We start from the raw sequence: 12540 nt of genomic DNA, 5'->3' as shown, positions 1-12540 counted from the left end.
AACTACAGATATGACAGATTTAATTTTCATACTCTGCATTTGCTTTCAAAACAGTCGCCATTACCTGATCAAGGACTTATGTCCGCCACTACACATGTAATATGGTCTAGAGAATGATTAATAAATCTAATCTAATCTAAACCCATAACTCTTAAATGTTTTAAAGTTTCTTATTAGCATTATTCCCAAACTGATTTGGTTTTACATTATAAATAGGGTTGTCTACAGCAGCTGAAGAAAGTGTGGACACAGTGGAAGGGAGCGTGGAGTCGACTGATTTCAGAAATGATCTTATTCCTGTTGAATTTGTGAAACTTGAAACAAAAGATTCGCCAAGTAAGTGTAAATTCTTATTGGATATACCTATTATGCAACTGTTACTAAGAACTGTACTTATATGTTTAATTTTAGTTCCTCACATTACTTGTTTCTAGACTTTTCGTAGGTCTTATATTTATCAACACAAGCAATAATAAACTCTGTTAAAGACAGTAAAGAATTACGCGAAACTTACATGTGCGTGTGAGATATGCATAGTCAACATTAAAGTGGTCGTTACTCGAGAAGATATAAACAGAATTAAATGATTCTTTTTCGTTTGTGTAGGAAAAGCACTATTGTTTCGTATTGCTATTATCAAAGTAATATTTATAAGTTATTAATGTACCTTTTCTATCACTATTCGTACCTGTACAATACTCCATATTGATATTTCATATCCAGCCAGTAAATCCACGATTCCCTAAAGAATCCAGTCTTTCAACGAATACAAAGCTACAGATTCTGCAGTTCAAATACGCACTCAATTCCTAGTCAATTACAGTAGAAAACTTCTGAATGAACTACGTTTAAATTACAAATAAACACAAAAATACACACTTTTATTTCTCTAAATTTTATTTAAGATTCGTTTAAAAAATACCAGAGGGTGAAACCTGAGGAATTGATGTAGAGGGTGAAATCTGAGGAATTGAGTTCGTTGGAGTAGGTGACATCCAAACCGAAAGTGCTACAAATGAACCATTTCTGGTTTTAACTTGAATCACCAGAGCAAAAATGGTAATAGAGAGGGAGAAGCGGATTAAGCGTCCCAACATTACATTTCATCTCCATCCTTAACTCTACCAGAACTCTCATCTGACTAAGGGGTTAGCAGCAGATCCTTTGACGTGGGAGACCTGGATTTGATTCTGTTGGGAGCTCATGTAGTTCGGATCCCACGTCAGTGTCTCATGTAGCCTCGCTTCTGAAAGGGACACTAAACACAAAACATAATCAGATCAAATTAACATTGTCTCAACCGAGAATAATTGAAATCCATTAGAACATCCGGTTTCAATATTAAACTTTATGGAGTAAAAACGATAAGTCGTAGCAGAAACGCTTTCTAAATTGGTTTAGGGGTCTAAGTGCCATCTTCTCTCTTAGCTCCGTTAAAACCCGGAAGTGGCGGAAATAAACACTTCTGGTTTGACTTTGATCGTTATAGAATAAAATCGGTAATAGATAGCGAGAAGCAATTTTCTTCAAGCGGATTAAGCGTCAAATGGATATGCAGTGTTGGCGTGATTTCCTACGACTGCCTTGCTGTAATCCTTTTCAGGTGCACATGGTTTATAAACCTTTGATATCTGTCATTTCATATTGGAGATTATATTTCAGTCTTAATTAATTCCCAATTATGCTTTTATATTATTGTTAAGAGGTTGCTGTTTGAATCTTGCTTATGTGTTGTTGCCGGTGGAAGAACATATTACGAGAGTGATAACTTGTTTCATAGTCAACACTCGACCAAACGTACAAATAGTGACTTCGTAATATAATGTCCGATGGAGTAAACATTATAACGTGTACTTCCGGTAGTGTTAGTAGCATGACTGCAGTTGTAAATCTTTTGCAATTAGTTTTTATTGTGAATACTCAGGTTACGTATCCATTATTGTTAGGATGTAGAACACTTCCCTTGAAATAAAACGGGAAATGTAACTTCGGAGCATTTACATTTACTTTCGATAATAACAATACTATTTGGCGCAGCTGTAAAGCTTTCCTTAATAGATTAATGGATTAATAGAATTAATGGATGGATTACCATCCATTTTATCCAGGATGCAGATGGTCAGATATGAGGAATTGAGTTCGTTGATGGAGTGACATCCAGACCGGAAGTGCTACAAATGAACCATTTCCAGTTTTAACTTCGATCACTACTAAAGCAAAAATGGTAATAGACAACGACAAGTTGTTTCCTATCTTCGGTTAAGCGTCCCAAGAATACGTTTCATCTCCATCCTTAACTCTCTCCAGAATTCTCATCTGACTAAGCGGTTAAGATCAGATCGTTTGGCATGGGAGACCTGGGTTCGATCTCGGCGGGAGGTCATGTAGCTCGGACCTCACATCTACGTCTCATATAGCCTCGCTTCTGAAAAGACACTGAACACAATCGAATCAAATCAAATTAACACTGTTACAAACTAAAACAATAGAAATCCATTAGAACATCCGGTTTCAATATTGAACTTTTTGGAGCAAAATAATAAAACGTAGCGAGAATTTTTTATTTAGGTTTATCGTTCCAACAGTAAGCACCATCTTCTCTCTTAACTCTCTGTTCAAGTTGGAAGTGGCAGAAATTAACCACTTCTGGTTTTAACTGTGATCACTATAGAGTAAAACGGGTAATAGATAGCTACAAGCAGTTTTATAGGATGAAGTGCTCCAAAAATACATTCCGTCTCCACTCTCTCTCTTTCTGTACTAAAACCAGAAGCTGCAGGAACCCATCATTTCGGGTTTCAATATTAATTGATAACATATCACGCCATACAAACAAACTCCTTAATTAAGTGAACACGTGATGCTGCTAATTGTTTATGTGATTTCGAAGAAATAGTCTTTCTGTCAGTTCAGTTGGCTTAGGCAGTCAGCTGGGTAAAAGAAAGTTACTTACACATCAGTAATTTGTATTATTTAGAACACCTTTCAAGTGAGGGGCACTTTTAATGATCAAAATGTTCTACGGACTACAACACTTCTGTCTGTCTCTTTTGAAAGGCAGTTTATTATTATTATAGTGTGTGCTTAAATATAAAAAATCCTCGTCGTCGAGGTTGAGGGTTGACGTCAAGTGATTAGTTGCTTGTAAAGGCAATCCCAAAATGAAACATGGATCGAGAACAGCGAACCGAAAAACCGACCCTAGGTAACTGGGTAAAAGGCTTACAAGTAGACGATAAGATATGCTCAAAAGAAAAGGTTGTCACGCTTACATTGAGAAATAGTTCATTACGGGATATGTGAAGTAAGTTAATATGTAACGTGTCACCTGTAGATAATTGTCATCGATATTGATGCACTGAAAGGAGTGGATGACTTCAGTGTAGAAACTTCTGGATTCCTTTCATGGTGTTTCTACATTCCTTGTCAGAGGTAAATATTTTATTGTTTAGAGACTTTTTAAAGAGGGTAATGCTCATCCTGCATCCCACGTTAAATTTCTTAAGCATGCACTGCTTCTGCACCGAGAAATTGATAACATCTTGTTGCACCGATTTGGAGAAGTTGATAATGTACCCAATCCCGCTAAACGACTTTTTTCAGTGAGGAAACAGCAAACTTTGTCAGTCACTACAAGTAAAACCTGGGGATTACACCGCGACATCTATCTACAAGCATTTTCCTACTTCGATTATGTAACACCGCTACAGTTAATTTTCTTTTCTCTTAGGTAATCCTTTTGTTATTATTATTGTTAGTATTAATAATATTACAAGCTTTCCAGCATATAATAATATCAATATATTTCAGTTTTAAGTTTCATTGACTGAAATTCCCTTTATTTCATATTGGTATTAATATGAGAAAACAATTACTTTCTTTTAAGATTTGAAGACTATCCAAAAGAGTAGATTGGGTAATACATTCCGTGAAATATCAATCTTCTGAGAGAAAGTGAAAGGTGCTTACTTTTGTAATTTTCGAATTATGTTTAAGATTCTCAACTATTGTATGACATAGAAATTCACTTCATTTTTAAAACTATTTAAAGTAAGACAGTCGCAACGATAGAGCTTGAAGACTAAAAGCGCTACCGTGGTTTGAGAAATGCTAACCTAGAGCATTTATCCAGACAAGTTAAAATATGAGATGATACTGAGGAGTACTTGAATTCTCTCTGCCAGTTGTTGTTTCATTGAAATATTTTCTATGACAAGAACTACAAAGTAGATAATTGTCCTTAAGAAGGATTAGTGAGAGAGTAGAGGTTGAGAAACATTACTTCCACTTGAAAATTATAATACTTGAAGCTGTCTTTTGTAAATTAACAATACTCTTTGCAAAAAAAAAAAAAAAAAAACTTTAGCATGAAATGAAAATCATTAGTATCAAAGAACAATATATTAATACCTATAATGTTACCTCTAAAAATATGATAGAGTGACGTTACTAATGGAAATAAAGACTTCAGAGGAAGTTGAAATCATCATCTTGATACTGCTAATTGAATTTGTTACATCTCGCAATATTATATATATATAGTTGAACATTATATGAACCTCTCTAATTCAAGAACCGAAGAGAAGCTTTATTTCTTCCTTATTTCAGATGAGCTTGCAAATAATTTCGCAGATGTCGTTTCCGATGAGACATGTGCGTCTAATTCTTCCAATAACGAAGAACTTCTTTCCGTTGGATCAAGAAATGGAAATATAGGTAAGTTTGAAGCCATCAAATAATTTATATTACTTTTTAATTGATATAACTTGAACAATGAATGTATTTGTGTATGAATAGCATAGCATCACCATATAATATTACATTACCAACATTCGTATTTTCATCGTCACTTGATTTCTTTTCATTCTCAACTTCTGTTTCTACATCATAATAACAAGCAATAATTGACCATCCTTCAAATCAGAATTTTTAAGTGGTTAAATTGTTAACTTATCATTTCATTATATTAAAATTTAAAAGTAATTTATTTAGTTAAAGTTCCACTTAAAATATATCTATTAAATATTTATTAAAACTTAATTCCGTATCTCTTACTTTCCACTATAAAGAAATTTATAGATATTACATAAATTATGTACTAAAAAGTATAGATTTTCAACTTCTGTTATCAGTCGGCATGGTAGTTGTATAATATAATTCCGCTTAAGAAAATAAACTCTTCTTTTAACATTTTAATATATTTTAATAGCAGTATTATCTAACCCTGATAGTATTTTAACATTATCAAAAATATCAATTTTTACTACATTGTAAATAGTAATTCCGAGTATAATTTTTATGAAAGCTCTCTCTGTATACATAATAATAAATAATAATTCACCTTCTTCACAAGGTGAATTTTTGTCGGTATGAAACGTAATTATATAATTCTTTTTAATATCGAAATGAAGATTTTCAACTAGAGTATAGTTTAGAAATATATTTAGAAAGTATTTGTCCAGACTTAATTTCATATGCATTATTTTTCCATTTAGAGAAATTTATAACTATTAGATAGATTAATTATTCTGAAAAGTGGGTCTTTAACATTTTGGTTCTCAATCAACATAAGTTTATAGTTTCTTTGTGCATAATTAATTTAGAACTGTCTTTATCATTTGAAAGTCTTTTGTAACAAGCATCTCTGTTAATATCATCTCTCTTTCTATGTGTATCTTGTAATGATCTTAGTATATCCTCAAATTTGTTTCTATCACTTTCTAATTGGTTATTAACATTATTGTTTATTGATTCAAGTTCTACCGTTACTACATCGTATTAATCGACTCTATTGGTTACACTAACAAGTCTTTTGGTTTTGGAACAATCTCAGATGTGTTCTTTATGTAGAACCTTTGTCTAGTTCATATTGAAAGTGGAAGCGAGTCATAATGTAGAAATCTAGAGTCAATTTTTGTTTTATATTTATGAAATTATATTTCTTAACATCACCTAAATTTTTAATGGTTCTAATTGTTCTTGTCTAGTGTTAATATTTTTAAAATAATCTTCCCTATCTATAGCATTACGAAAGATATTCATATTTATTATACAATAAATGATAACTCCTAATGTAACTTCTTTAATAACGTATGTAATGTCATTCTGTTTTGACTTTTAAAACTCAATATCAATATCTATACCATTTTTTCATAACAGCCAATACAAAACATACCTCATATTTATAAAGGTCTTTGATTTACTAAAATAGAGTTCGCTAAAGGTGCTATATAATCCTTCAAATTAATTTATTAGGGTCTGTTGTATATATTGTTGGTTTTGATCTGTAAAGTGATTGTGTTAACTAAACCTCATTGTAATATTTTGAGTGTTTATGTATAATATACTTAAAATATCTTGCACAGATATTTTATCTTCGGTATGTTAGATTCATCATCTAACATCGTAAACACCTCTTTTGGTATAATTATATGTTGTAAACATTTAAAACGAGATAATTTTTTCGTATTTAATCTATATTGTCTGAGTGGTAACTGGTACAAGTTTTCCTTATTAACCCGCCATCGGTAAGTTCTATTTTGTAATGCAATCGGTAACTTGTGAGGGAATCCCTCACTTTTTATTCATTTAGTTTCTGTGTTATTAAAACTTTGTCTATCGTTGTGATACGTAAAAGTATGCGTTTACTTTATTATTATTGGTATAATTTCGGTAATTTTAGTTGATTTTTTGCATTATGGAACCCTTTTTGGTTGTAACATTTAATTAATAATGTTGTAATATGGAAACATTTAATTTTATTCTCAAATTTATTAAAACATACGGAAAGTTAACTATATTTACAGTTTATTATGTATCAAGTTGTTCTTGTGTTTGCTGTTTAACATCCTGCAGGAAGATACACAGGAAGGATATCTGGGAAAGCTTTTATTTTACTGCCCATCCCTATACCCATAGTAAATAACAAGTGTTAGGTTAGATTAGGTTGTAGAACCTAACAGTCCTTATCTATCTAATATAATTTTAATCCAGTATATAATTGCCAAAATTTGATCGAGGAAAACATCCAAACTTCTGCTGCAGCACTACCACCACTGAAAAATGTATTCAGTCTTCCTCATCTCCACTGCTCTTCTGGGCTCTACGTTTGTGGCAGATAGTGATGACGTGCTGTTCATAGATGGGCAATCGACAATCTGCACATGTTGTCTTCGTTTTTCTGTTCTTTCTCTTTGGACAAAACGCACACTTGGCTTCTTCCTTGCTCTGGGTTGACTCGGGTACAATTTCTTCAGATGGAAGTTGGAGATGTTTCCTAATCCGAAGCTTTATTATCATTTTGAACTTTTGACACCTTCACCTTTAACACCAGGAGGGTAAAGAAGAATATTTCTTCATCTTCTTCGTGTTTATTGTCGTGGTGGTTGAGTATTCCACACATAGGCTTGTGTCTCCCCACATAATGCCTACCGGAACTAGGAGAAATGTCATCATCCTGATCAGCAGACTATTCACTATGGCTGTCATGCTCCGTAATAATGTCTTCAGCTGCATCGGAATCTACAGAATCATCAAATTCTGACAGCATGTCAAAACTAACGTAATTATCATTAAATTCCTCTATTAACCATTGCCGTATCTGGTCTCGCTCTTGATTCGTTTTAGCTTGAAATCCCATAAACACAACAACAGCAGGTCGAAAAACACAAACGCGATAGGTGACTTGTGAGGGATTCTCTTACAAACAGAATAAGGCTTTCACTATCAAGGATTTCTTTCATACTGCACACGTCATAGATCGCTGACAATTTTTCTGATCACGCGCCGTATTCCAGTCTCCAGCTAGGGGGCAGCACAGGTCAATAGACAAAGTTCTAAATCTACAGAAAGGAAATAAAAACAAAAATAGATATTCGCTCACAAGTTACCGATAACGAGTAAAGCCTGCTAAAGCACTTTTGGAAGTAATTTATAATATTCATCTCTATACATACCAAGCAATATATCGACTAATTTTCTCATAAAACTTCTTTACATTACTGTTATCCTTTAGATCTGACTTTAACAAATATACAGTTCACACAATCAATATAATGTTGACCTTTACAATCAGTATTTTTCTCAGTATTCTTTAATCATATTATGCACATCTTCCGTGCTTACGGAAACTGTTATGGAATTATCCATAAAAGCTGTTAAACGCATATTTTTTGTTCATATTTATTATATACATTACATCGCTAAAACAATATTCTCTCACTTAATAAATTTAAAGCCTTAACATATAAGCACAGTGGATTAAGAAATATGGGAAGGAGAAGTTGATAAATTGGTCTAGTGGACTTCTGATACAGGAATTATGGGAAAAGGTGATAGACAAAATAGAAAGAAAGAATTAAAAAGGATCAACCAAGCTATTAGAACAGGTGTACGATGGAGAACAGCAGAAGGACAATAGTGAATAGAAAGTGTAAGTGACAAACACCCAATTAAGAGTTTCATAACAGGTGCGCAAAAAGAGAAAGTGAATGCATCTAATTAAAACAAAAATCTTTTTAGAACAATTAAAAGTTTACGTTTTGTAAAGAGAAAGTAGGTGTGTCTTGCATTCAGATTGTATATAAGCTGTCAAAATTGGATATTTCTCCCATAATGAGTCTGAGAAAGGCTATGTTACGTAGCCGAAACTGTAACACAGATATATAATCTTAAATATATATATACTCCTTTGATCAGTTGGAGTTTTATTAGCTATCTTGTTTTGCTTCTATTACTAAGTTGCGAGGGCTCGTCTGGTTCGTATCCCACGTTGAACTGTAGGTCCACGTCTCTTATAGCCTCGTTGCTAAAAAGGGACGCTAAATGGAAAATGAAATCAATCTGTTGCTAAGTTGTGTTTTTTATTCTAATTCTTGTTTAATCTTTTTCGCTTGTTCAGCTTTTGCAATACCTGCTGCTCCTCCTGCTACAGAACCTAAAGCTCCAACTGCTGAAAGAATAACTGGTATTGTAAATATAAATTCAAAAATATATTCTTTTGGAGAATGTTTATTTTCTTCCTTAGATTCATTCCTTTACCGTCTTCGATCTTCTCAGCTTTATTATTAAGTTGTTTCTTTGTTAAGATATGAACAATTTTTGAAGTAACTAATTTGTTGTGAGAGATGGAAAACATAGCTCCTTTAATCGAACACATTCTATATTTATTATAAAGAAAACCCTTATAAATGCTATTCTGATTTTAAACCCATACCCAAATTTATTTTGGGTTCCATCGCTAATGGAGTTCCTAAATCTGATCATTTTTCAGTAATTAATGACGTGTCTTGAGCAGAAACTCTTTCTCAAGCCTTAATTTCTAATTGTTTGTCTGTAATTTGTCTAGAAGCTGTATCTTTGTTATTTCTGTATCATGTTCTTTACAAGCTTCGCCTAATGTATTTATATCTTTATCTCCTCTTTCTAATTTTTGTTGAAGCTTGGTAGAAGGTCTACAATAGTTAAGTCCTGGAATATGTAACTGAATATGTGGGCCTGGAATATGTAGGCTTTCCTTTCATCTTTAAAATCTTATTAATCTTTGTCCGTATTCCTCGCCATTTCAAAATATTGGCGGTAATACATTTAGTATCTATATTGAATATCCTATATCTTTTAAATCATTAGGAATGAATTGTGAGAGTTTCAAATAATCATAATCGTAATAACTACTTGTTCAGTATAAAAAATATTATTTCCAACTTTTTCTTCATCTATAATAATTAATCTTTCTACTAACTTTCGAACATCACTTACCCATGCATATTTTTTAGGAAGTTCTGTATATTGTTTTATGCCTTTACCAGATCTAGCAATTTATTTTCAAAATAAAATTCATTCCAAATAGGTTTTGATAATATATTTATACTTATTACTTTTTGAAGATATTGGTTTCCTGTATTTGAATCGTTGTTTTGATAAATTCCAGTAGAAATTACTAATATATCATGATAATTATCCAAATCCTCTTATGTGTAATTTTCTAGCTTTTTGCTTGTTAATAATTGCATAAACCTTCTCTTCCTTCATACTCTTTTTCATTAATTATCAAATTATGACCTTGAACTTTAACTTCAGAATTTCCTATTTTATTATTCTGCCATTCTCCTCAATAGTTCTTATCCCAAATACGTAGCTTTTTGGTATAATATTTCGTTGCAATCTTACCAAAATAGGTTGTTAGAGGCTCTATTCCATGTACTTGCTCTTCAATTTGTTTTCTCATATGTTTTATTTCCCCTGTTACACACGAATCACTTTCACTTATAGAATTTTACATTAAAGTTGTTTCTAAATATTTCAAATCTACTCTCACACTTTTATTTACAGCTGGGATAAGTTCTCTTACTTCTTTAATCTCATTTCCTAAACCGTGAATAGCATCAAGTAGTAGTAGTTCTTGTTTCCTTATATTTGTCATATATTCCTAATCTTTCTTCCTTCCAATTTTTAAAGCCTGTAATAAGAAACTCTTTCAAATGAAGATTTCTCTCCAATTATTTTTCATCCAGTTACTATAAAGAAAATCGTTGAAGGTTAAATCCGTTGACGTTAGACGTTGACGTTTCAAGATTAGACGTTAATCGTTAATGCTAACCTTAATGTTAGGGTGTTTGATGTTGATATTGATGTTGAACGTTAATAATTGATGTTAATTGAGTGTCTTGTTAAATGGTTATAAAAATCTTAATCTTGCTCCTATACTCCCATATTATTTACTTTTCTCCTCATATCAATTACTCTAAAACCATAATCATCTTTCCAGGAAGTAGAGCATATATCTTTAAATTAATTATAATACATATCTCCTCCACCAAATTCGTTATACACATGCTTAAGATTAGTATCATCTTGATGAAATATACATAGAACATTAACATTGTCTCTTACTAAGTGCTTAGGTATTTTGAAATATGATTGTGCAAGATAAAAACAATATAATTCTTATGTCTTCCTCTTGTAAAATAATCTCTTGTGTTTTGATTCTCTAATATAAAATCATCAAACACTGTAATAGAATAATCTTTACATTCATCACTTCGATTTATAGAATCAATACTGAATAACTAACTAAACTAACTCTATGGCCTATGGAACCCAGAGGTTAAATGCCGCATTCACAAAAGCTTTCCACTGACTTCTATCCTTAGCTAATTGCATCCAGTTTCTACTTTATATTCCTATCTCTGCGAGATCCATCTTTTTATTGTCTTCCCATCTGCCCCTAGGTCTTCCTAATGGTCGTTTTCCGATGGGTCTTCCAGTCAAGATTTTGAAAGCGTTTCTACTTTCTTCCATTCTAGCTACATGACCTGCCCATTTAAGCCTCCTAGACTTGACGATCCTAACAATGTTGGGTAAAATTATGTAGTTCCTCGTTGTGAATTTTCCGCCATTCCCCATTCCCGTTCGTTTTGGGTCCGAATATTCGTCTAAGGATCTTGTTCTCAAATACTTTCAGTCTATGTTCTTCTCTCAGAGTAAGCGACCATGTTTCGCAACCATACAGAACAACAGGCATGATTATAGTTTTGTATATTTTAAGCTTCAAATTCCTCGACAGAATTCGCGACAACAAGAGATTTTGAACCGAATAGTAACACGAATCCCCTGCTTTTAGTCGACATTTAATTTCTCCGTGAATATGATTTTCCTCTGTTAATATTGATCCTAGATATTTGAAACTATCCACTTTATCAAAAGTATTATTTAATATTTTAACACATTCATGATTTGCTGTATTACGGTCCCGGCGCATTGTGTTGCTATTTCATCTTTAACGTTGATTCTCCTTTAAATCGTTGTTGTAGTTGTTGATATTTATGGTGATTCATGCTTTGGGATATACAGTCTGTAAAAAAAAAAAAAAAAAAAAAAAAAAAAAAATCAGAACAATCGTACGAGTTTCCTTACATTTGTTGTTTATATAATCCATTCCGTGACATAATGGTATCTGCTTGACGTCTGCAATAACCTTTAAGTTTAAGGAGGATTATACCAGTATTTTGTTTGTTACAGTAATTCAGATGGTCTCCGTTTGGTATCTTTGAACTCAATACGAGTGTGATCGAGACTTAATATGCTTGTTTTATTTGTTTTGTAGAGCAGTGTAACGTGTATTTTTAATGATAAATCTTTATTATTGAGTGTTTCTTTTATTTACGTTCTAGACGGAATTGCTTCACGTACATTATAAGGCATTGAAGGTTATCATCCTCCCTTTGAAACTCGCAATATGGGAAAAATATAACACAAGCCTTCATAAACACAGACGAATTCTGACACTATAAGGTGAGGGCTACTCAAGCAAACAAATCGCCAAAATTCTAGGTATGCATCACACTTTCGTAGGTAGAACTTTACAGAAGCAAGAAGAGCATAATGTATGAGCTGAAAGAGACTGGTGTGTCAGAAAATGAATACAACTGCAGAATGGATCGAGATATTGTTCGCTTGGCTTTATCAGTCAAAGGCTTCAGCTCCAAGGAAATTGAAGCACCTGTCTATTCTAATGCAGGTTGCTACATAAGCTGCATTTCT

General features: G+C 32.6%; 1 protein-coding gene across 12 annotated transcripts in view; it reads left to right on the top strand.

Moving 5' to 3' along the window:
* LOC145691005 (uncharacterized) overlaps positions 1 to 12540 on the top strand; it is a 318751-nt gene that overhangs the window by 99842 nt on the left and 206369 nt on the right. For 11 of the 12 annotated variants that reach the window (XR_014132318.1, XR_014132319.1, XR_014132320.1 and 8 more), the window contains 2 exons: positions 217 to 336; positions 4609 to 4716. Coding sequence is in view for 8 of the 12 variants with exons in the window: in XM_081766498.1 (XP_081622624.1) it covers positions 217 to 336; positions 4609 to 4716 (228 nt within the window). In the remaining 4 variants the exon portion in view is untranslated. The remainder of the gene's footprint in view (positions 1 to 216; positions 337 to 4608; positions 4717 to 12540) is intronic. The other variant, XM_081766495.1, reaches the window with a different exon arrangement.

The sequence above is a fragment of the Thermobia domestica genome, chromosome 7 (assembly GCF_964235325.1).
Source record: "Thermobia domestica chromosome 7, izTheDome1.hap1.1, whole genome shotgun sequence".
In the NCBI taxonomy this organism is placed as follows: Eukaryota; Metazoa; Arthropoda; class Insecta; order Zygentoma; family Lepismatidae; genus Thermobia; species Thermobia domestica.
This window is presented reverse-complemented; position numbering and strand designations above follow the sequence as displayed.